We start from the raw sequence: 26444 nt of genomic DNA, 5'->3' as shown, positions 1-26444 counted from the left end.
AATCATTTTATTGTTTAAAATGGTCATTCTCTGAAAGTATGTTCACTTGTGATGTTGACTCAGTCACTGTTTTTGTTCAAATAAGAAATATCTTGTTTGATACTGCATTTCATTTTCAAAGAATGAGGAAGACTTTGTTAATTCTCTTAATTTTATTGGGGTTTTTTGGGGAATACTTTCATTTAGACTGATGTCTGAGGGAACATCATTCATGGTATAGCTGGAGAGGAAGTACAAAACTGAGGTTGTTCTGTTAGCCTAGTTAGGTTCTTAGCAGCCTTATATAAAGAGTTTTTGAATGACCTTACTTCTAAATTTGTTGAAACAAGAGTTGTTGAGCAAATGAGCTTCTTTTTGAAGGAGCATTTCTGTAATTTAAATGAATATTCTGAGCAAGTATTGAGCTTATTTCTACTGAAGTTAGCTGGCTTGAGAGCTGAGGTAACCATTCCCAGACAAATGCTTAATTGTCTTTGAATTGTCAGGGGAGTCCATTATTAAAGAGATTATAGAAGTCAGTTTATGTAAGGCATAATGTAATTGTGTACTTCATAAGAGGGTATTGGAAATATTTACAAAGAAAAACCAAAGCTTAAGGTTACAGCTTAATTTATGTAACAAAAATAATGAGACCTTCAAAGAACAATATCTGGTGTAGCTGACTTGAAAGTGTTTTTTTTTATTTGCTCTGCATTTACACCCTTCCTGTCAAGTATCCCATTGTTTGCTCTGATTATCTTTGCTCTGCAACCAGACAAACTCTCAGAGAAAACAGTGGAATACTTCCCAAGATGTTTTCAGTTTTACTGTTACTATTGGTTTTCAATAATTACAGCTGTGCAATAGACTAGGACTGCTCTCATGTTCACATCTAACTGAGCTGTAATGTAAATAAAATTCATAAAAATGCCGTGGAAATGTTTTCAGAGTAGTGAGTTCTAGACACAACACTGATCTTGCAAAAGTAGCAGCAGTATACAAAATGGAGAAAGATGAGAAACTTGCCCAAGTGAATTACAGCACTTAGGAAAATTACAGGGTAATGGGGAAAGGGTAGTTACACTGTAATTAAAGAAAACATTCCCAAACATTGAAAATTAATGTCTTGGATGTACCTGCAAAAAAATTTTATTCTATCTATAATTTGGTGCTTTACACTTTTGTAACTACTAGGAAATAGTCAAATATTGAGGGCTTAATACTTGGAAGTCGTGTCTTGTCAAAAAAACTTGGTTATCTGAGGATGAAGCAAGTTTTGTGGGAATGTGGGGTTTAACCCTGGGACCAGCTCTGACAGCCACCAGAAATTTGACTTTGTACTGTAGGGGTACAATGGATTCTGTTTTCTGAGCTGGTCAAATTTCTGTGCTGTTTTTTCTGGGCTTCTGTCTATGGGAGCCCATAGGAAAATTGAGGGTTTCAGGGGTGTGTTTGCTCATTTAAACTTTGGCCCTTTGAAGCACTGCATTAAGTGCTTCAGTGTCTGACAGCCATTGAAATAAAATGAAGTCAGACACCTGATTGTTTTGTGCTGCTGTGTTTGAGGGCTGGATTTTTTGTGCATGCTGCTTTTCCTGAGCTGTTCTCCAAGGCTCTCATACTTGCAATCATTTTGCTGTGTCCAGTTCTGTAGTATTTTATAGTCAGTTAAATTTTTATGAGAGCTTGGGAAGTGGTTGCTACCAAAATTTCAAAGAATTAAGTGAACTGCTTTCTCAAGAAAGTACTTTGGCTTTTGCTTTGGGTTTTTCAGGCTGTTGTAACATGGTCCTGTGCTTGACCTTTCTTTTTTGAAAAGCTTTTTAGTATTTTCTGCAACTTCTGTTTTGTAATGAGCAATTACAATGAGTAATGTGAGTGAGCAGCTCTGCTCAGTAGTCAAAGTCCATGTAAAATAGGATTTATTTAACTGCAATTCTCAACTCCTTGTGGAGCTGCTTAGCTGTTTGAATGTCAATGGCTTTAAACTCTTTCCTTGTGAGTATTTTTACTTGTTTTTGGATACACTGTACAGTGTATATATTTTCACCTGGTATTTCCATTCCTCCTGTTCACTTCAGTGGGATTTCCAGAGTAGCAGTTCCTTCTCTTCACTGAAGAGCTCCTGGTTGACTGACTTCCACACAGAACCCTAGCATAAGTCAAACTTCTAAAAAACCTAAAAAACCCTAATGTTTGGGTAACTTAAGTATTTATTTAAATAACATTATTGTGCTGAACTCTGTCCAGTTTTGAATATTACAGTAGAAGTAGCTATAGCATTTCTTTCTGTTGAAGGATTATTTTTTGGCTCAGGATTTAAGAACCTAAGATATGTATTTTTATGACTTTTAAGTCTTTGCAATATAATTTAGGCTGGTACACTGATTGTCATCTTAGAGTACAGAAAAGAGGCTAACAGCAATTTTGCAAGAAAAGTAGCATTTAAGACAATATTTAATATGGCACCCTGCTTTGAGGTGAGTGGTGGAATTTGTTGGTGAGTCAAACATAGTGCATAATTTCATAAGCATAATGGGAAGTACTTGGAATCATATATTAAAAAAACCCCACCCCTGAGTGCAGTACAGTCCCAGTGGATTAATAAAGGCAGTATAAAGTAAATTTTCCGAGAATCAGGGGTTGACTGGAAGCTGCTGATGTCATGTTCATCAGTCATTAACAGTGTGTAATGTGTCAATAAATTTTTCAAATGTAAGAAGTCCAGGAATATGCTCAGCTGCATGGATTTGCAGTGTAACATAATTATGGTAATACAAAACTCAATGCACTCTGGGCTCTTGATAAATGGCAGCCAGCAACAGTTCCAAATACTTCATTGCATCCTGGGCATGTGCCAGTGGTACAGAACCTGTACAGCTTTTGCTTTGATCTTTTAAGTTCAAGTGTGCCTTTCCTCTATGCAATAATTTCTGCCTGCCTACTTTGATGTGGAGGAAGTGCTGCATCTCTCTAGTTTGGTGCCAGACAATGTATTCCAAAGTGATTTTTAAATACAGTAACTATATAGCAAGAGTTAAGATTTGTGGCATACTGCAAGTCAGCTGTTTGTTAAGGGGTGATTTTTTTCATTGCTTTATTTTGTAATACAAGTTGGAAGAAATTTTGGGAGAAATTCCACCAGACCAGGTTGCTCAGAACCCCATCCAGCCTGGCCTTGGACACTTCAGCAATGGAGCAGCCACAGCTTCTCTGGGCAATCAGTGTTGATCCTCAAAACCAGTCAGAGAATATTTTATAGGCTGTTGCTAGTTGGTGTGATTATATTTTGATATAATCTATGTGGTCTGTCATGTAATACAAAAATTATTTCCATGTATATAAAGCACAAATATTTTCATACTAGAACTCCTGACAGTCTGCTGCACATTCATTTTATAGATAGGACCTGATTAGAGGATTAGTAGATGTTTCAAGATGCGTGAATGAAGACTTTGGATGACTGTAGATCTTAACTCTAGGCCAAGTTAGATCAGTTTCTAGTGAATTAAGAAAATCTCCTATTCCTGTACTCTTAGACATTTGAATTGTCTGGTATTAAAGGACAATGATCAGATTGAGTTATACAGTATTAAAATCTTCTAATCTCTGTCATGACCAGAAGTCATTTGAAGGTTTTTGAATTCTTAGGCTCCAGTCAGGTCCAGTCCTCAATCTTTATAATCTTTTTTAAAATAACTGTGAGATTTGTGAGCTTAAATTCTTCTGGCATTAGGAATGTAATGAGAATCACAAAGTTGTGGAAATGGTTGACACTGAGTAGAACTGACATGCACAGAGACGAGAACATGTGTAAATGAAGCTTGGTCTGAAATAAGGTTTGAATGCAAAAAAGCTGCAATTCTCAGCAAGAAGCATTTGATTGACTTGCTGGGCACATGTACCAGAGAGCTTCCTGAAAGGACCTGGCTGGGTTCACTGAAAACCCACCCAGAAGTTTGCCCCATTCCTGGCATGTTTCTTCCTTCCTGTGCCTTGGATCCCAAGTGACCTTAGAAATTCAGCAGCCAAAGATATAAAAAGATAAATGCAGCTACAGTGTAAAACATATGATTACCAAGTCACTCAAGTACTGAGTTAAATTAGGGTGTGATCCATACTGCTAAAGCATTTAATGAGCTGGGTATTTTTAGGGGAAATCCTCCTAGGTTCATTCTTTTTTAAAAATTGTGTATAAACTAAAATCACCCTTTGTCTTATTTTGGAGGTGTATTTAATTTTGAACAGAGTCTGTAAGAACAGTGCCTTGATTTATTAAAGATCCATTTTTGTTTGTTTTGAAGGAATGTATTCATGAGATTGAACACTGTAAATATTAGTTGTCTGAAATATGTGGCATACAGGGGTTAGCTGTGCCATTCACTTTGGTTTTATTATGCCAATACAGTTTTAGTATAGTCAGAAAAAATCTACTGGTGAGACTTTTGTTTTGCTCTCTGTAACCTTGGGTGATCACCTGTCCCCTAACTTTATTTTCCACATGTCTTTCTTGCAAAGATGTTTTCAGAACTTTTCAAAGATGAAGTGCTATATAGCTGCTGTGCCTCATCATTGTATAAGGTATTTGACATAATATATGCCATCTGCTTGTTACTTGTCTCAGTTCTTTCTTCAAAATAAGGAATAAATGGGGTCTCCCTTTGCAGTCATGAATAGATACACTGCATTGAATATTTGCTCATGTGTAAATCACCTTGAGCACTGCAAAATGCTGAAATATTGCTGATTCTACAGTATTCATTAAATTTTACATTATCGTTTAGACACCAAATTAAGAAAGCGTTTTGATTCCTTTTTCTGTTTACTTAATAGGTTTCATTGGAAAACTGTGTTGAGGTTGGGCGAATTGCCAACACATACAATCTCACAGAAGTGGATAAATATGTTAATAATTTCATCCTGAAGAACTTCCCTGCATTATTAAGTACTGGTGAATTTGTGAAACTCCCCTTTGAACGTCTTGCCTTCGTGCTTTCAAGTAATAGCCTTAAGCACTGCACTGAGCTGGAGCTCTTCAAGGCGGCGTGTCGCTGGCTGCGCTACGAGGAGCCCCGCATGGAGTACGCCGCCAAGCTCATGAAGAACATCAGGTTTCCCCTGATGACACCCCAGGATCTTATCAACTACGTTCAGACGGTGGACTTCATGAGGACTGACAACACCTGCGTCAACTTGCTGCTGGAGGCCAGCAACTACCAGATGATGCCGTACATGCAGCCGGTGATGCAGTCGGAGCGGACGGCGATCCGCTCGGACAGCACGCACCTGGTGACGCTGGGGGGGGTGCTCAGGCAGCAGCTGGTGGTCAGCAAGGAGCTGCGCATGTACGACGAGAAGGCCCACGAGTGGAAGTCCCTGGCGCCCATGGACGCGCCGCGCTACCAGCACGGCATCGCCGTCATCGGCAACTTCCTCTACGTGGTGGGCGGCCAGAGCAACTACGACACCAAGGGCAAGACGGCGGTGGACACGGTCTTCAGGTTTGATCCGCGCTACAACAAGTGGATGCAAGTGGCATCTTTAAACGAGAAACGGACCTTCTTCCACCTAAGTGCCCTGAAAGGACATTTGTATGCAGTCGGAGGTCGGAACGCGGCGGGCGAGCTAGGTGAGTCCTCCTGGAGCCTTGCCTCGTGCTGGGCCTGGAAATGCCCTCTGCCCAGGGAGAGGGTGGAGACAAACAAGCTGAGGTCATTGGAGTGCTGCTGCTTTCTGGGAATACTGCAAATACAGAGTTTTTTCTGGGTACTCTTAGAAGTTAATTTTAGAAGGAATCCCACAAACCAATTCCAGATACGTATGTCATGTGTATTGATGCATATTATCCAGTTTGATGCATATTATCCTTTACCAGGAAACATGAAGCAAGCATCTATGTCGGCCTGTGTAAGTGTGGGGGAATATAAATGCAGTTTTAAAAAGAAAAATTAATCATTACTTCAGCTGAGAAACAAAATCCATTCCTAAGGGATACATGACTCTAGCTGAAACTCACTCTTGAATCAACATTACATTTTAAAAGACAAAACTTTTCTGGAATAGTATTGGAAATGCCAAGGGTTTTTTTGATTTTTTTTTTCTTTTTCTTTGGGTTTTGTTTTGTTTTGTTTTTGTTTGTTTTTTGCTTTTTGGGTTTTTTTAATTTTAGTCTTATGACTATAATTTGTTTCACTCACAGATTAGTGACATTCAGATATTCTGATGTTCTGGATGTCTTAATTATTAAAAATGTTATGTTTCACCTATGATCTTATTTGTACAAATGACTGAATTACTTGGTCCTGGTGCCTCTTCTTTTCTCCCCTTGCAAAGGATATTTAATTTAGCTTGACAAAAAAAACCAAACAACCCAACCCAAACAAACAAAACAAAAACACCAAAAAAGAAACAAACAAAAATAGAAGAAAAAACCCCATATCAGTTTCCAGAGAACAAGATAGAAACAAATGTTAAATACATGTTAAGTTTAAATTTAACAAAAATATGCAGACCATGACCCCTATTAATCCACTGCATTGTGCAAAGCCTTAGTGGTTAATATTTGCTCAAGTCTGGGATAGGAGACTCAACTGTAAACTTGTCTGTGCTTTAAAATTGAAATGTCACAGAGATTATGCTTGGAAGTTTAGCATAATCTAATTATATCTAAACCAGATGTGACACCTCATTATTTAGTTTGCTGCTTTCAGCCCAATACTCAACTGTCCCATGTCCCTTTGTGGCTTCTACCTCTTGCTACCAAGATCTACTTTTCAGAAATGCACAGATATCTGTAAGTGCAGTGAGAAACATATTTAATTGAAACAATGCAAAACTTGATTTCTACTGCAGGATCTGTGGCTTCTTAGAATTACTGCATCTTGGTTATTCACATAGACAGGTTTAATTCATTGTCATGTTGCAAGTTTTCATAGGAAACATACAGTACACTGCTTCCATCAGGAAAAAAATGGCCTGGCTTTGCTAGAGGTTTTAATTCTATTCCAATGTTTGATGAAATGGGACATTTAAAAATGCCTCCTGTTCCAAAAAGATGGGAAACTGCTTAGCAATAAGTTGTTTTCCCTAGACAGCCATTTTCTGATGCAGATCCTGAGGATTTCAGAATTTTTACTGTTATCACTACTTACCTGAAAATGCATCCTAAACAGTCTCAATATCCTCTGAAATACTAGATGTACAAAATAACATATATTGACCTCTAAGTGTCAGAAAACCTGATATATAGCTTCAGTGAGCTATTTTTTAACAGTATGAATTAATAGCAGATAATCAGATTGCTGACCTTGTGCACTGTACAATCTGAACAGAGGAGGGTTATAAAAATGTCAGTGAAAAAGTTGCAAGTCTGACAAAATCAATATGAAATAATATTGTCACTAAGCCAGTGCAACCTGTGTGTGAGGGTGGCTTTGAGTGCAGTGTTACCTTAAATTAGATCAGTATTATTCTGCTGACCTCAACTCTTCTGCTTTCTTTAATTAAAATACAAAATTTATCACCTATCTAAAATTCTTTTGTAAAGATATCATTAAAATACTGTAGCAATTTCCACACGGACCTGAAAAATGCCACTGGATCATTCTGTGGGAAGAGCACTCTAAATGCTAAATATTGTAGCTGTCTGATGCTTTGATTTGGGGCTTCAGGTTCTTTCCTTGTTAATTGTGAGGTGAGTCACTTTTCATTTTCATATTTCTTTCATAAACCTTGACAACTGGAAGATGCAATCCAGCTTAAACTTCCCATTCTGTTCAGAAGAGAAAAGCTCTAAGGCTTTTCAAAGAGAGAAGGTCAAATCTGTGTTGGACAGATATTAAAGAAGTTGCCCTTGGGTTCAAACTAATTTCAGTCTGTTGTTAGAGAGGAAAAATTCCCAAAACCTGATTTGAGCTTTCTGGAAAATGGGTTCTTATGGAAAAGGGCCAAAGGATTAAAGTTACTAAAACAGTTTTTTTTTCCCTTGACATTCATGGCAATAAAAATTATACTTTTTGAGGCTTTCTATCAAACATTCTGAAAACAGTTTTTAGATGTTTCTTCTTCTGAGAATTTTGTAAATGCCACATTCTACATTTGTAATACTTGCTTTAGTGTAATAATGAGCTGCTTTTTTACCAGTGCATGCCACTGGAAAAGTTTGGTTCACTGGACAGGATGAGTGAATTTCCATGTATGTGGTACATGTGCTGGAATGTGGTAAATGTATCCTTTAAATATCCTGAATTATGACATTATAATTTAGATTTTTTTCAACCCTGTGACAGCTTAGGGCTGTGCAGAATTAAGCACCCCTCCTGGAAGGATTGTAGATAATTCTGCTTAGTTCCCTTTAAATGTCAAGGCAGGCACCTGCCAGAGGTATTCATTCCCAGGAGGCAGGAGAGCCTCCCTTGGGCATGGAGCAGCCCAGCCTGGAGAGGGCAGGTGGGCAAAAAAAAGACTTTTTGGGCAAAGAGACAAAGAGAAAAGCAGGTGTGGCTCCCAAAGATATCTGTGAAGCACAGCACAACAGCAGATTCCAGCTGGACACTGGAGACTGTTTTCTCTTCTGACAAGAAGATTTTTGTAGCTCATTGTAAGAGCTCAGTTGTGCTTGATGATGGCAGAAGCTGTGTGTGTCTAATGCACTAGAAAACTTGTTCATTAGTATTGTCCAGACACTTCAGGCTCTGCTGTTGATAGCTGGGAGTAGAGTTTGGGGTTTTTATATATGGGCTTTTCCTCAGCACTTTAGGGGATGTTGGGTTGTGACTAAACCACAGATTTATTCATCATGCTGCAATAAAGACAGAAGGAGAAAACTGCCAGGCCAGTTCTTTTGACCCTCTGCCCGTCAAGTTGGAAGATATTTATTTTCCAGATGCCCTCTATGATGTTGAACCCTCCTTGTTTATGTAAAATCTTCCCCTGTGAGAGTGTGTGTGTGTACATATATATGTATGTATGTAAAGATACAGCTAAGATATTTTAAATGTTGTTGATTGATATGCACCAGTATCCAGTGAGGCTTTTCACTGTCAGAGTAGTATTGTGAATATCAGTGAATATCAGAGTAGTATTGTGATATCAGAATATCAGGCCAGAGTGTGAACTTGAGGATCTCTTGTGCAGAGGCTCATTTTGGAGTGGCTCCTTGCTATGTTAGGACAAAATTAGTCAGGACTATTTAACTAAGTCAGCTTAGAGTTTTACATGAATAAGTTGTATTATAGAAACAGTATAACAAAATTAAGAGCCTGGGTTTTGGGACATCACAGAGTTGCCAAGTGCTGCTGTAACAGACCTCAAGACACTTTAGAAGCTACTGACAGAGAAGTGTTAAATATCTGCATCCTCCTCAAATAGCATCACAGATGGCACTATAAAATGAGTGCAGGCTGAACATCCCTTGGGACTGACAAAACTTTGTCTTTTTGAGATTGCTTAATTCTCTTAAAATGAGGCCTGTCTTGCCTGGATTATGGTAATGAACACATCAGAAGTTCTACTGTTAAACATAAATAGAGCCTGGTCTGAATCATTCATGGTGTTGGAAGAATGAATCCATCACTCTCACTTAGATGCAATAAAGTAGCAGTTTTAGAGTGTTTTGTGAACTCTGCTCTGTCTGGAGACTTTCTAAAGAATTTGTCTCTCTTAATTTATGGGCACCTTTAATAGCTGGAATTTTGAATATTTTTTTCTTTTCAGTGCAGAGGAATATCTTGCTAAAAGATAGAAGTTGAATGACCTTGCAAGGTAACAGGGAAGCAATTATACAGATCAATCTAACAGCAGAGCAGGGTTTTCAGCTGTAAAGTGATTAGCTTTGTTTTAGAGCACAGTGGATGTGAGATTTGGGTTGGAATTGTTTGTCTGAAATGGTGTCAGACTGTTCTAGGAATGTTAGAGACAGTTTTGAAGCCACATCACAAAGTGATGGGTCTTGGACTCAGCACCATCCTTTCTCAAATAAATAATGTCTTTACAGCATGCTGGTAGTGATGGTGGTAATGGGTACCAATTCTACATGTTTTGTCTTCTCTAGCTAAAGGGATATTTTGGCTTCTCTCTTAAATGCAGTTTGTAGTGCAGAGTGAGATAAAACTGTCCAGCACTGAATGTCACATTCCTCTGTGTGCTGCTCCTCTGCTCTTCCTTTGCACGTCCTCTGCTCTCCCTGTCCTTGGAGTGTGTTAGAAACACGAGTTCCTCACCTTGGTGCAGAGTGGGAGCACTTTGGGAAGGGATGCAGTTTGTGTGGAAGCAGCAGTGATGTTTCAGCAGCCAGCAGGGGTTGGAAGGGGCTGCCCTGGGGGTGGGACTGGGACAGCTGTAATTACTTGCACATCAAATCTGTTTCCTTCTGGTTTTGAAATTTCTGCACATCTTTGCTTCTGATTGCTAAACAGAGCAGAGGGGAAAGGAGCTTTCCTTATAAAAGAAGCATTCTGGAATGGATGAATGTGTTTACAAGAGCAAGCATGGGTTTATTTGGGGATTGGGCAAAAACTGCTGGTGATGTCAAGGTGGCACTGCAGAGAAACACAACTCACAGATTTAATTTTGTGTCATTTGTGGAATCAGGTCTTTGTGCCTATACCTTTCTTTGGGCAAGAGAGTGTCTCCAGCATTCCTTGGATTTGTGGCTAAGTCCGTGATGGGATACAGAAGGCCTACAGTGTATCAAATGGAAAATAATACAATTTTTTTTAAAAAGGAGATTTCTGTCTTTATTAAGAAAGCCCAAACAACCAAGGGAGATCTCTTAGATTAAACTTGGAAACTTGCCCATATATTGGGCAGATTTTTTAAATCAAAAATTTGGTACATCACCAGTACTGCAGACACACCTGACTTCAGCTCCTTTGTATTGGTTTGTTATTTTTTTGTCCATCTTACACATCCCTGAGCTGGCAGAACTGGGAGTCCTTGTTCAAGCCACTTGCAGAGAACCAGATGCATTTCAAGATTTCATTACTATTTTGAAGCAGTTTCAAGAATATTAAATTAATCATTTTATGCATGCAAATCAATATATATAATTTGTTTAGAAAAAGACCAGATATTTAGTGTGTTTTGCCTTGTATAATGAACTTAATGTTCTGGACTGGCACTTTTCTGCATTTCATAAATTTAAAGTTCAGCTCCTGGGTGGGGAAAAGCTGAAGCAAATCCAGTGTGCTGTAACGATTTAACAATTCTTATGTGCAAAACTGATTTTTTATTTTTCACTTCTAGCCTTAGATGATACTGAACTGGCTGTCAAACAGTATTTCTGACATTGGAACTGGAAGCTTCTATTTTCAGTGCATGTACTTGAGACACTAATTGCATGGATTTATGTATAATCATCCCGTTTTGCAACAATAAAGAGGTTATGCAGCAACTAAAAGAGAATTCAGAAGGTCACTCTAATGTGCTCTATACTAATTTTTTCATGACTAGGGATTTTTTTTTTGTCGTCTGAGACCATAGCTATACTCTTCTAAAATGATCCAGAGGATCTTTTTAAAACAGCTTTGGAGTTAGAGTGAGGTGCTTTATATTCACTATGTGTTACTGTCTGATGTTCTCTACTGGCTCTATAATTCTGTAATTAGGCTTAAACTAAAAGTAACTGGATTCTGCCTTTATAATGACAAGTTTCTCACATTCTGAGGGTATTTTCTCTCTTGATTGATGTGTAATCCTGCACTGTTAAGTCACCATCACTGATTCCATAGAGCTGACTCAGATTTTCTACTCTTGATTCAATAAAAACCTTGTTCTAGAGCAAGTAAAATGCCACTTTTAAAGACAGATTCAATTTTTCTATGTATAGTTCATAAATATCCAACAAAGATTAGGCAGTCTTTAATCATTTAAAATGAGATCTAATTTGTCTTTAAGATAACTTAATTATTGACAATTTCTCTGTGCATCATAAAGTCACTATATTATGGGGGTTTTGAGGACCTTGTGCCCCTCTGATCATACTGTAATGTTCAAGCTGCCAGACCTAGAACTTGCTCCATTTTTGAATCTGCCTTCTATTTGTATTCCCTGTGATTATTGCAGCCCTTTTCCTGCAGCCTGCATCTCTCCCATCTTACACTGGAGAGAGGTTTCCTCCTCAGGAATCCATTCTGTACTCCTGGGTACTGCTGGGTACTGCCCTCTGTGATTTCTGATTGATAAAACCCTTGATCATTCTAACATTCCAACTCAGAGAAAACTGCACAAATGGAGTTATGCATCAACACAGGCACTGCTTATCTCCTTGCCAGATTCAGGGATGTTTCATCTCTTTTCTTTTAAGCTTGGCTTTTGTAAATTGATGTAGTGACTTGCATATGCTGTGCTGTATGTTGCTGTGCAAATCCTTAATAAAACAGTGCAATACAATAGAAAATTAGCACACAGAGTAGAAGATCAGAACACAGAGTGTTCTCTGAGCAAGTGTGCTGGTGGTGCAACCCACCTGGACACAATCCTATGCAGCCTGTTCTTGGTGACCCTTCTTTAGCAGAGGAGTTGGATGAGGTGGAGTAGATGATTTCCAGAGGCCCTTTCCAGCCCCATCTGCTCTCTGTTTCTGTGATAATAATTTCAATAATTCCCTTGAGACTCCCTCAGCTGAAGTGTTACTTGTTGGCACTTCCTCTGTGGATGTTTCTGCCACTGCACTGAGCTGAGCACCAAACTGCCCTGCTGCTTTCACCACTTCTGTGCTGTCCTTTGTCTCCAACAGCCACTGTGGAATGTTACAACCCCAGAATGAACGAGTGGAGCTACGTGGCAAAAATGAACGAGCCCCACTATGGTCACGCTGGAACGGTCTATGGGGGGTTAATGTACATTTCAGGTAAATCAATCATCTCTGTGACATCATCTCTGTAAAACTATTCCTCCTCTAACTTTTTCTGTTTCAGCAGCAGCCAGTACAAATTAGTCTGTAGTTGCAGCAGGATTGCCATGGTATCAGTTGTGATGCAGTTTCCTATGAAGCCAGTGAAACAGCACATACACTGCTGGCTCTGACAAAATTATTGTAGATAATATTATGCTTAGTAAATGAATAGCTCTGAATTCCAAAGCAGTTACTCACTTTACCGATCAGAATAAAGTTTTCTGTAGCTACATATATAAATTATAATATATAATTTATATATTATATATAGCAATATAATTAAACATAATATTGTTATAATATATAATTATAATTGTGTATAATAGTATTAAATAATTATAACATATATTATGATATAATATAGCAATTAAACACACCCTCCCAGTAAACTTTGGAACGCATTGGAAATTTTATAACTTTAAACAACATTTGTCTTCGTTGAGGTACTGGAAAGGGCTAAGTTCTTGTGTTAATCATAAAATATAAGTGATATCTGTATTTTCACTGTTTTTTATTTGAAATATGCTTGTCCTGTGTGTCACTGAGGTTGTACTTTCATTACATTTTTTTTCCAAATGCATTGTCTGAAAATCTGCTATTAGCTTAATTTTTTAAGAAGATTCAATCTGTCTATCAGTGATCATTGCAGGGATCAGAGCCCTGTATTCTCCTACTGAAATTGTAAAGGATGTCCTCTCAGAGCAGGAGGTGGGACAAGGTTGCTTAGCTGACAAGAACTGGTGGGGGTTGTGCTGGAGCTGCTTCATTTAGGGGCTCTTGTGCCAGTAGGCAAGGAGGAATTTGCTTTAGAATTTACTGTGAGGTACAGGTGCTTATTTTGATGTGAGCAAGTCCATTGAGCTCCTAATTGCTGTGCTGCTGTCAGTTGTGTTTTGCCCATTTTGCTTGTTTTACTGCAGGTGGCACATACATATGCTGTCTGCTGTGGTTTTTTCATGTAGATCCCACAGATTTTTCTTTTCCTTTTGTCCTGGAGCCTCTCCAAATGCTTTTGCAGGGAGCTATGGAGAAGGTAAATGTAGAGGGAACCCTAGGTAACTATTAACTGAAGACTGTTTGAAATGTGTGTGCTCTCTCTATTCACTTGAAGTTGATGAAAAAATATTTTTGATGAAAATTCTACTATGTGATACTTAAAACACAGTGGCATAGTATCAAAATTTGAAAGGGAAATGGATTCTTGTTGGTGAGAAACATAACCAGCAAACTGAATGAACACAGGCAAAGAAATAAATTTGCAAAGTAAAAGCATAGGTAACAGTTTTTTGTTCTTTTAATCTGCCAGTATAAATTGTGTAATGAGGTGCAGTGTGAGACATGGCTTCTGTCCATATTCCCATTTAAAGGAGCAAGTGTCATTTGAAATTGAGTACTTTTGTGATAGTAATCTAAGCTAGAGTGAAGAAGTTTTAAGGAAGATGTAATTCTTTCAGTAAAATGTATTTTTTGTTATTTAATGCTTATTAGGGTGAGCACTCCTCTAACATGTGTCTTGTTTCTTTAGGGGGAATCACCCACGATACTTTCCAAAAGGAACTCATGTGCTTTGACCCTGACACAGACAAATGGACTCAGAAAGCTCCCATGACGACAGTCAGAGGTCTGCATTGCATGTGTACTGTAGGAGACAAGCTGTATGTTATTGGTGGCAATCACTTTAGAGGAACAAGTGATTATGATGATGTTCTAAGCTGTGAATATTACTCACCAACTCTAGACCAGTGGACTCCAATTGCCGCCATGTTACGTGGGCAAAGCGATGTCGGGGTCGCTGTCTTTGAAAATAAGATCTATGTTGTTGGAGGATATTCTTGGAATAACCGGTGCATGGTGGAAATAGTTCAGAAGTATGATCCAGAAAAAGATGAGTGGCATAAAGTATTTGACCTTCCAGAATCCCTTGGTGGCATTCGAGCCTGCACTCTGACAGTTTTCCCTCCGGAGGACAACACAGGGTCACCGTCCAGGGAGTCTCCTCTGTCAGCACCTTAGACCCATCCCTTGGCTCACCATTGTAGTAACACCTCTGCACTGCATCATGGGGTCTCTCATTTTTCTTCAGTAGTTTCTGTTAGGCTTAGCCTACAGCATTTCATACAATTACTGGAAAAAAAAAAAAAGGACTTTGACATTATTTCTGCTGTTTGTTTGGCCTAGAATGTCTCTCAAGTGGTTGACAAAAAAAGATGTACTCGCCCGAGCCAAATGTTTAACAAATGAGAGGGTATTGTCTATAAAATGTATGAACTAGGTACGTTATTAATGTTGTATGTTGGGTGTGAGGTACTTTGTAGCTTACATTTGGGAGCCCAGTGAGTCAAATTTGTATTGAACATGTCACTGAATTTCATGTTGAAATCCTTTTTCCTTTCATTTTTGACTGCAGATCACAAGGGTAGGTAGACCACATCAATGTGAACTCTCTGAAGGTTGCCAAGGGGCCTGAGCTACCTCCCTCTTTACACAGAGTATTTTTGACATATCTGTTTACCCACCTGACTTTGTGGGTGCTTTCAGAGCATATGAAGTTTCTTAGGCAGAGGGAAGAAATAAAATAATTTTAAAATATTAGCACTGTACAGGAGCGGACCTTGTAGGGGTCGGGAGTTTTTTATAACATACATCAAGTGTTTTTCCTGAGTCAGTTGAATGATGCTTCAAACAAAACATTCTAAACATATTTGTGTTTTTTAATTTGTTCTTTTTGTTCAGGAATTGGCTTCCTCTTGCATGGGAGCACATACTATTAACAAATGGGAATTCAGTGCAGTTGTGTATTCTGTGCTATGGCTGTACTGAATATGGGTAGTTAAGGGCTAGAATCAGTAACTTAAGCCACTGAATTTGACCAAATGGTTCCATCCAATCAAATTTAATCTACCTTTTCTCCTTTGTTGTTGAGATAACTTGCATAATGTGTCCTCTGTATAGTCTCAGTTAATAAGGTTATTTAGCACAAAGTGCAGCTTCAGTGAGAGAGCTGCTTTTGCTCAGTGAACCTGGACTACCACATTTTACCTTCTTTTGTTCAATAAAACTTTTAACTGCAGTTACCCAGTCTAAGCTACCTCATTAATGTATTTGGTTTTTTCCTCTGCCTCCCTGTCTCCAGGATACGTGTGACGTATATCCATGTGGGTAGGTGAACCTGCAGGAAACCAATGCACAAGTGATCATGAATGGATATTTTTGACCTACTTTTAAGAAACTATTTTGGTCTGATGTGTTCATTTTATTGTTAGGGACTGATGAAAAACCAGTCTTAATGTTTTTTCCTTGGAGAACTGCTTATGTGTGCAGCCCTGCAAATTCACAGGAATCTTTACCTGCTCCAAAATACAGTGCCCTGCTGAAAAACTGCAGCTCTGATTATGCCACTGTGGTTGTTCTGAACTTCTCATCATGTTACAATTCATTTTGCTAATGAACACAGTCACAGGGGCATCCTCTGGGGGAAAATGTTTAAACCAGCTTATTGTGTTACCTATTAATAATAACCAAGTAAAGCTTAATCGACTTTTATTGGGATTTTGCTATTTGTGTTTTGTCCCTGCTTGATGCAATCAAGCAGCAGGATTACTGTGGTGTCAGATTGGGACATACTGATATTTATTCTTTGTGCAGTTTACTAGTAATGGTCACTACAAAAATCTACATGTAAGCTTTAGGTTTCATAATTGTTTTGGTGAAAATCAAAATCAATTCTTCCTCTTTAAAAAAAATTGAAGTCTCAATTCCATGTGGCTGTGCAAGATTATTGCAGGTGGAATAGTGGCACCAGTGGATACTCCTGGAAACTGGCCAGTGAAGATAAATTGATTCATCACCCTTAGAATACTCTTCTTATGGTGTGCAAAGCACTGGGTAAAAAAAATGTTGCTCTGTTGTTTAATGTTGAAGGATTTTTCAATCATTTAAGTGTCCCATGCTACTAATTTTTTTTTCCAGCTCAAAGACCAGATTTTAGATCCTGCTTGAGTTTAAATCCCCTGAAATCCATATTCAGTGTCTCTTTTATTAATTAAACTGAAAAGTACTTGAAGGAGTTGCAATTCCTTTAGGATAATGTACATATGTCCTGCTCTTTGTATGCTGGGGATGAGGGACACAGTGTTTGAAAGTGGGTATCTTCACTGGTATTCTCTGTTTGGAAGAAGCTTAACATGAGTTCTGATCATTCTGAGGTGGTTTAAAGCCAGGATGTCAGTTTTGTGTCTGAGCCTTGTATAGCCAGGAGCTGGTATATGGCCACAATGTTGAGATTTTTTGTTTGTGGGTTTTTTGTTTTGTTTTTGGTTTATTTTTTGGTTTTGTTTTGGTTTTTTTGACTCATTATTTGTTATACGTAAAATTGAAGAATTATCTTTGAATGTTTTGTCATCAGTGGATTAAATGTAGTGCTTCAATCAAATTAATCTTTGGGGTTTTTTGTTTTGTTTGTTTTTGTTTTTTTTTTTTTAAATCTCCCTCTGGATTAAAGTGTTTATAATTACATTAGTTAATATTTACTCACAAGGATTGAAAAGCAAACATCAAAGACTTGCCCAAAACTGCAAACTGGTTTCTTCTGTAATGTTATATAAAATGACTTGATGCTCATTGAGTCTTTCTTAACCATAGCATAAGAACCCCTTTCCATCTCTGAACCCACAGCTGTAGGAACACACATACAAATTAGGATACACCAAATTTCCATTTCCAGTCAGGCTGCCTCTTCATCAGTCTTGGCTTCTCTCATGTTGCAGTTGTAGTACCTGAATCAGAAAAGCATCTGGATGAAAAGCAATTATAGCTGTTTGATTTGAATGAAATCAGGGTTGCATGGTGTGCCAGCTGGGAGAGCCACAGGAGCTGTCTGCCCTCTCCCAGGGATGCAGACACACACTGCAAAATTCATTCAGACTTTGCTTTATGGTGCCCAATTAGCAAAAAATGCCAAAAGGCCTCACTTCATATAGAGTTTGCCCAAAGGCCCATCTGATATCCCTGCAGAACCCAACACTCTGACTCCAGACATCTGAGATGACATTTCCCTTGTTCTGTGTTTTGAGATAGGACAAGAACAATGGGGAAGAAGACCCGGGAAAATTCAGGTTACGTAAAATTTCTTTGCCCTGTTAACATCAGAGAGTTCATCATCTGCAGATACCCATTTTTCTGTGATTCCCCTCCCCTTAGAAAGTTGTAAAGTCCAAAAACCTGGTCCAGGGAAAGCAATTCCTGCAAGGCTCCAGCCAGTCTTGTGGCTTCTTGGGATAAAGGAGTTGAACTGAAGGGATGAGCCCTGGTGCAGCAGAACAGCCTGGCTGTGGCTCTACAGGCCCCTTGGCTGGAAGGATCACTTCCCCTGTTCTCAGGACAAAAGTGAGCTGTTTTCTTCTAAACAATGCTATTTTTAAATTGCCATTCTGTTTCTAAGGGATCTTTAAGGAGGAGCATTTTAGTGACAGTCAGAAGCTCAAAGCAGTAGTCTGGTCCTTTAGTGGAATAGTGGCAGTCATGGATTAGAGCAGTTTGCATGCAAATAAATAAAGTTCTACCTAAAGGCTTGCAGTGTTAATCTGATGGGCTGGTTGGACATGAAAAAATAATTTGATACCACAGCAACAAGTGCAGTACAAATATCTGGAGAAGTTTCTAACCAAAGAATTGAGGATGATCTGATCAGAAAAGATCATAGCACTTTTCTTTGCAAAGTTCATTCTGCCTACCAGAATTATTGTTCCTTCTTAATTTGCCCTCCAGCTGGTGATTGCCTCACCTTTACACTGGTGTCTGACTCTGCTGGTCACTGTTTCTTTAATCTTTGGTTTGACTTGATGTCCTTGGTAGCTGACATCTCTGCAACTTCCTCTGCTCATGATCAGAACAGATAAGGCAGAGGCTTTTTAGTGGCACTTACATCAAGAGAGAAAATAGCCCACTGTGAATAAATGTATTTGTAATTCAGCTTGTGCATCTTGGAAATAGAAAAGCAGTTTTAAGCTAGTGAAAGGTATGTGCATGTTGCAGGTGTAATGTGTGTCCCCTTTCCTCCTGGCTTGCACCTTTTGTGGTGTGTGGAGGGTGGTGTGGAGTGGTGACCCAGAGATCTGGAGGGAGAGTCAAGCTCTCATGTGGCACTTTATGCTTTCCATGCTCTGTGAAAGTGTTCTTTCCTTGCACACCATATGTAGCTTATCAGGTATTCTTTCTTTTATATTTTAAATGTGAATAATGATTCTTTGTGTGCAAATGTGGTCAGAAAAATGGTCTTAAAGGGCAGAGTTATACTTTGCTTAATTGATAAAGTTTTTTGTCCCATGAGTATTGCAGGACCCGTTCAGCTGTGAGCAGTGAGTGCAGTTTGAGAGGCAGCTGGGAAATCCTGTCACCAGGTCACACCTGGTTCTTGTTGCCAGTCTTTCACAGGTCATTAAGTGAAGTTCTTTTCTCGGTCAAAAGGCTCCAAATTTGGTGTCCAGCTCTGTTGGACCTGCTGCTTACCCACGCTGGGGAAGACGTGGTGGGATGTGTTTGCTCTTTAATGACCTGGTGATTGTGTAGAGATGCAGCCCAGGGGACCTGGGAGTGGTGCTACAGCAGAGCCACAAGTGGCTGACATTCCTGAGGGGATGCTCTCCTACTCTAGGTGTTACTTTGGCTCGAGTGCTGGTTTTTCCCCCATCTTTGGGAGTATTTATTGCTGCTGTTTGAGTTTTTAACTTTTTATTCATGAAATGAGTAATCCTCTGTGAGTCTGCAGTGGGAGCAAAAGGTTCAGGTGGCTCTTTCAGAGCTGCATGCTCTCAGGCTGTCCACGTGGTTATTAAACCCTTTCCATTTGGAGCTCTGTTTCCTAAGTGTTTAGGAGAAATCATTTTGCAATGTGAAAAGATCTCAGACGAAAACATGTTTAGGACTGGAACAAAAATGCATATTGTTTTAGATTTTTTTGGTCATGGCTTAGAGGTTAGTTTGGACTTTCAGCTCTCACACACTGAATAGGGAGTGATATATATTTTATTTTTTTTAATAACTTATAGTTGGCCTAAGTGAGTCAAAGCTCAGTTATTTGTACCTGCTTGCACTCTTGGCTGCCCTGTTGCTGTATTGTCCCTCAGACCACAGCATTCTGTGCTGTCTGGCATCTGTTTCCTCGTGTAAGGGCACCTCCTGTCCTCCCTGCTGCCTATTGATTGAGTTCCAAATCAATCTGAGCTTGGGTTCTTACATCCAAAGTACCTGTGGATCTAAAGACCATGTGGAGCTGTGGATTGAGGGCCATGGCTTTGACATTTAATTCCCCACCAGCCCCTCATTGCTTTGCAAGAAGTTCTCAAACCCAGCCAAAATCTGTGTGCACGAGGCAAATCTCAGGCTGAAAATTTCAGTAACCTGGGTGTCTAAAGAGCACCAGAGTGTCCTTGTCCCCTCTGCAAGCAGAGTTTGCACATGAGCTGCTGAGGGCTCTGGGAGGGGCAGGCACTCCTTGGGTGACCAAACCTTTTATTGGCCTTTGGTTCTGCTCCTTCTTCTGTGCCCAGGTGGAGGTGATGGGAGGGCAGGTCAGGGTTGGGTCACCCTTTCCAGCTCTCAGGAGAGAGCAAGTTTGTTTATTCTCCTCTGTCTGCACAACACAGCAGGAAAGAGAACAGTAGGAACATTATAGATTTTAAACATTGTTTCACAGAACAGTATTCATTAATAAAGGAAAAATTAGTCTGTTTTAACCTGTGTTCCTCATAACCAGGATTGTTCCAAAAGACTTGGCTTCTGTTGAATTAACAACTTTGCCTTTACCTCCCTTGTTCAACGTTACTGTAAAAAAAAAATTGCTTGGTTTCTTTTCCATTTGTTTTTCATTGCTTGTAACCTTTTCTTAGAAATGTGGAAATAATTTTCCTTACATGTTTTATGCACCAAAATAAACACACCACTGATCACCTGAGTTCCCTCCCCATGTTTCTTACTCAGTGCCTGCCAGTGTATCTTTCCATATTTTTATAACATTACCCAAATATTTGACAGCTGTCAATAAATACCATCACAGAGCCATAAAATTCCTGCTGATGGGTCCTGCTTTGGGATAAAGAGGGGTCATCTCTTTCTTAATCACTTCTGGAAAAAAAATTGCTTTGAAGAACCTCCTGCCCTGTTTAATACATTTAAATGCAGACTGTTTTGGCCTGTGCTTGTTAATTTAGTGTTGAATATTTGTCTCTTTCAGATAAGTAACTGCATTGGGTGCTTACAGTGCAGTGTTTATAGAGTGTGTGTTCCCTGCTCACCCATGGGGGAGGCACTGGGTGCTGAGGTTTCCTTGGGCCCTGCCTGCCAGGTTCCCTTCCTACCCAGAAGGACTCTTTGGGAGTGATGTTCTTCCATCTTCAGGGGAACAACCCTGTGACTAAAGAGCCTCTGCCAGGGTCAGGAGCAGTGAACTTGGAAGGAAAATCAAAGCAGTTTCCTAATTGCAGTTAAAGCAGAGCCCAAGTTTCCAGAAAGGGGAGAGAGAGCTGCTGTCCCTTAGGCATGTTTTGTCAGGAGTTGAGGATATTAGCAATGAAAGGATTGTTGCTGTAAATGAAGACAATAAAATAAATCCCTACATCTGTCCCCAAAACAGAGATTGCTTCTGTTGATATACCACACTATTAATATTTGACTTTGTGTGTATATGGGATGTCTCAAGTGCTCATATCACATAAGTGATGCCCTAGTTCCCATTAGTCACAGTGTTTTCTATCTAGTCAATTCTGAATAATGTTTTAAAATTACATAGACTATTAGAGGATACACTTTTCTGGTTTTATTTCCTAAGCCTTTTTAAAAGAGATTGTATGTATCTTGTTATTTCAGCATTGCTGCATTTAGTTAAACCCAGAAAACATGAAATGTCAGGTTTTGGTTCATCATTCAGGTTTTTTTGGAGTTTCTGCTTCTCCTTTTTACTTTATGGAGTTTTAAGGAGGGAATGGCAAGAAGAAACAAAGAAAAGGAAACATCAGGTGCAACTGAATGAGAGTGTCTGCTGTCAGCAGCTCTGCTATTTGGGACAATTTTATGATTTACAATCCTGTCAAATTTATCTTGTGTAAGAACCCAGGAGGTTTCCATTTGGCCTGCAGTGACACAGTGCTGGGAAAGGAAAAACCAAACATCTCTGCATTATTCCCTGCTCTGTGCCTTGTGTCTTACCCCATGGAGTAGCAATGGGAACTCACCTGCCCAGAGGCACTGCAGCCTCAGATCCCAGCCCTGCTCCTGTCAGGGGTGGCTCCAGTCCCTGCTGTGGCTGAGCTGCCAGAGCCAGGGCACCCCTGTGGCCACCCCTGCCCCAGCTGGGCTGCATCCCATGGCTCTGGAGGATGAAGGGATGGATGGAGAGTGGCTTTGGGAAGGCAGGGGCTGCTGTGGCCTCTGAGCAGGGACCAGCAGGGCTCCACTGTGGACAGCAGAGCCAGAAAAATACCTTCATCCATGCATGGAGAAAGGATTTTCTCTTTTATCTTTGATTGTTCATCAGAATACTTTGAATCTTGGCTCTCCAAAGCATAGGACAAATCTGAGCTGCAATCATTGCACGTGGAGGTCACTAAGAGCCTGTCTGAGTGATCTCCTCCAGTTCTAGCACTCATCAGCCACTCCAGATTTTGGAGAGAGTGGGGATTTCTCCCCACCCCATCCCCAGTTTTCTGCCAAAGCCCTAAATATTTCTCAGACATTTTGTGTCTGATTCCACAGGCTGGGCCATGCAGAGGTTTAAGTGGTTGGGGACACGACTGAGCCCTCTGCATGTCACCAGGCATGTGTCCTGTACTTAGGGATGCTGATAGGAAAAAAGCTGTGACCTTGTTTGCTCTCCCTGTCCTTACTTCCTCCCCAAAGAGAACCCATTCCCATTGTAAACCAGCATTTTCATCAGACCAGACATCAGATTGGGAATTTTAAAAGATGCCTCACATTCTTCATCTCACTCTTCATTTTTGCTGCCTTTTAAAAATTAAGATGAATTTTTTTTGTCTTAACATCATGTGGCATGAGGGACCAATGCCATTCAATAAACAGCTGCAGCTTGGAACTCAGGGTTACAGCAGAAACTACACTTCTTACAGAATCACATTTCATTTTCCTCTTCCATATTTATACACTTATAAATGTGGACTTTCTGAAATTTAGATAACTTGATAGAGATGACATGTGCCATATGGTCTTTAGGACAAATTCCAGCTTCATTAACAGTTCACTGGCTGAAAGGAATAGCAATTAGTCTTTCATGCAGTCTAAAATCAGCTTTTGTCAATTAGCAAACAAACTAAAAATTACTGGAGTTTCTTTTTACAGAAGCCTCTGCTCTGAGCCCTCTCCCTACACCCCACACAGAGCTGACTTTGCAGCATCAAACCATTGCACCCTGTGCTCATTGTCACTGCTTGGCCACTGGAAATGGGTCAGGATTAAGCAGAGGAATCTCAGTGTGTGTGATGCAAGTATGAAGGCTAACAGGCAAGTGAAACCTCAGTTTCTGTGTTGCCAAATGCCACGGGCTCAGTGCTGGAGAGGAGGGAGGGCCCTGCTGAGGAAGCCCTGAACGCTGCAGCTGCTGGGCAAAACCAACGAGAGAGGAGTGCCATGAGCCTCCAGGGAGAGCTCCTGTCCAGCAGGGTGGCTCCTCAGCTTCCCAGTAACTTCCAGTAGCTTCCCAGTAGCTTCCCAGCACTGCCATTTGTCCAGGCTCTGGATGGGGATGAGGAGAGAGCAGGGCCAGGATCAGAGAGGGGCACCCAGGGGCTGGGTCTTGGTCAGAGGATGTGATACATCTTTATTTTCCTAGATCCATCTGCTGGAGGAAGACCTTGCTCTTCCCTGGTTCTTTTCTAAGCCACCTGGGAAGCCTGTATTTCCTTACACATAAAATGGGAACAAAGATTTATTACACTCTTCTGAAGCTGGTTATCAGCTAAGGTTTGAAAGGCTTGTTTTCTCCAGCTGTTTATTGGTGTTACTTTTTGGTTTTTTCTCAAAAGCTCTAACATCTTGTGATCTACCTGAAGGAGGATGGGGGGGTCAGGTGACATTTTTGATGTCAAGAGCAAAGGCTGGGCTGTCAAGTGGCCAATATGTTGGCCACCCACAGAAGGCACAGGAGAACCTCATGACCACTGGTTATTTTATGAAAACAGCTCTTGAATTGCCACAAGTAACTGAGTAAGGTTAGTCTGCTGGGATCAAGTATCTAGGCAGGCTGCCCCTCCTGGTTAATGCCTCTGCAAAATGCTGTGCATGGCTGCTGTGATGGGAACCATCAGCCCCTGAACCACCCTGTGCTGTTCTTGCTGAAGGTGGAATGCCCCTTTTCCAACTTCTTGTTTCTATTCTCTTACTGTGGACCTTATCCATGTGATTTGACAGCCTGCAGTGAAAACACTTCACCAGAGTGGAAAGTAAAGCCACGTGCTGAGGTTTGTGACCCCATTGTCTGCAGATCCTGGGCAGCACCTTCTCAGATGTGTGGTACTGAGGGGTGGGTATTGGATGGCCTCGTGTGCCTTTCAAAACAGGGCAGTAATATTTTGGAAAGCCCCCATCAAATGACTGTAAAGAAGCTTCTCCTCTGGATGTGTTACCTGTTGCTTGAGCTGGGGGGTGTTTAAAAAGCCAAAGCATTGTAATGTAAAGACCCTGGCAAGAAAGACCCCAGGTATCTGAATTTGCCAATTTGCCAACACCAGAAATGCTCATTTGGGTTTGTTAGACAGTTCCTCAGTTTCTCTTTGCACTGCCAGTCCTGACCCCTTTTGGAAACCACACAGAGGACTCCATGTGTGCCAGCTCTGAGTACTGAAGGGGAGGGTTCCCCACGGGCAGCTCTGGGGCTCTGTTCCTGCTCCCACAGCACTGCTGAGGTGGCACCAAGGACAAGGGCACAGCTGATCTTCAGAAATGATTTCAATAACTCTGCTAATGACAGTGGAACTGAGCTGGAAATGTTCCTGTCTGAAAGAGCTGGGCTGCAGAAAGACACTTTTTTCTCTATAATTCAACAGAAACTGTGTTTACTCCTAAGTACAGCCTGTTTTGAAACCAATCCTTGTGTGGACTTGCAGGGGTTAATGCCCATCCTCCTGTCAGATGGAGCTTCCAGGGCTGGTGGGGATGATGGAGCTGCAGAGGAGCTCACAGGCCCCTTGCGTGTTGTCTGCTCTGCTGTATGCTCTGTATTTAGGCTGTCTTGTCTTGCTAATCACATCACATCTGTCAGCTCTCTGTGCCTAGAAACAAATTGTAAACAAGATGTCAAGGTGGAGTGGGATGAATTGTTTTAAAAAAGGGACCAAAAAAATCAAACCATCTTGAATGGCTAAAAAAATAATGGGTAAATAGCAGCCGAATGTTCCTTTTAAAATTATTTTTAGTGCATGTTTTACCATAGCTAATGGATGATGGTTTACACATGAACATTTGGTTGTAAAGATGTGCACCACGGTGGCAAATCTAAAGCAGTTTCAGCCTTCTCCTGCTCATGGCCTGTAGCAGGTGCTTTACCATTTTCCACCATTAAGACCCTGGAAAGGGCTGCAGCAGTTTAGCAGCAACTTTTTCTTGCAAACAATACAACTCCACCAAGCACCACCAGCAGCATTTGCCCTGCTCACACCTTGCAGAATGTCTGATACTTCTGGGCTTCATTTACCAGGTTTGCCCAGTAGCAGGACTCTGGTAATATGATCACAAACAATATAGGAGAGAATATCTCCTTCAGGCACAGAGGAAAGATTTACAATTTGTTTATTCAATAAAAGTACTTTGGTTACTAATTAGAACTAATTTTATTTACTTCTTAGAATTTCTATCACCAAATATTGTGTGTTCTCAGCTGAAAAAAGTGATGAACAGGAAGGATGTAACAGAGGAACTGTTTTGAAGATGCAGTGGTAAATACTCAGATGCTATGGTTTATGTTCATTTAAGGTCCATTTTCCTTTCAGATCCAGTGAATGGTGTGGAACCAGGTGGAATGTTTGTGTGTGGGTCACAGATCAGATTTACAGGTCTTGATGTAAAGTTATTTCAAATAATTTTAGGCTTAGAAAGCAAATCTGGAGCATGTTCCCAGTATTACTATAGGCATAGGAACAAGTTTTGGTTGTGGCCATCACCAAGTAGGGAGTGAACAGTTTTCACCAAAACAATTTGATAAAATTACAGGTAAAATGAGTTTTATGAAAGCTTACAGTGATTTTTGAAGAAGTGTTAGGAAAAATACTGTTTGGAAGGATCTCAGGGTTTTGCTGCTTAAGGATGGTGAAGGCCAGAGAAGCACTCAGGTCTTTAAATGCCCTCTGGCAAAGCTGCTGGCACCTGAGAGCTTCCTCCCCCTCTGGGCACAGCTGCCTCCAGGCAGGGAGCATCCCTGCAGGCTCTGCTTCCAGCTGTGGCAGGGCTGGAGTCGCCACTTTGGGGTTGCCTCTGGTGTTACCTCACTGAGCTCTGCTTTTGGGTTGGGTGATGGACACAGAGGGAGAAAGGGAGATCCTGACCAGCCCTGTGACCAGCACGCTCACAG

The 26444-nt window shown here is 40.4% G+C and overlaps 1 protein-coding gene across 6 annotated transcripts in view; it reads left to right on the top strand.

Annotated features, from left to right (window-relative positions):
- The window catches only part of KLHL13 (kelch like family member 13), an 81067-nt gene extending 60242 nt beyond the window's left edge, over positions 1 to 20825 (top strand). For all 6 annotated transcript variants that reach the window (XM_071442331.1, XM_071442333.1, XM_071442332.1 and 3 more), the window contains 3 exons: positions 4813 to 5608; positions 12716 to 12829; positions 14400 to 20825. In XM_071442331.1, the coding sequence (XP_071298432.1) occupies positions 4813 to 5608; positions 12716 to 12829; positions 14400 to 14887 (1398 nt within the window). In that variant the 3' untranslated portion in view covers positions 14888 to 20825. The remainder of the gene's footprint in view (positions 1 to 4812; positions 5609 to 12715; positions 12830 to 14399) is intronic.
- Positions 20826 to 26444: the final 5619 nt, after the last annotated feature.

The sequence above is a fragment of the Agelaius tricolor genome, unplaced genomic scaffold, assembly GCF_023055355.1.
Source record: "Agelaius tricolor isolate 1412-34295 unplaced genomic scaffold, bAgeTri1.0.p SCAF_17, whole genome shotgun sequence".
Taxonomy (NCBI): domain Eukaryota; kingdom Metazoa; phylum Chordata; class Aves; order Passeriformes; family Icteridae; genus Agelaius; species Agelaius tricolor.
Note: the sequence above shows the minus strand (reverse complement) of the source record. Positions and strands in the feature narration are given on the sequence as shown.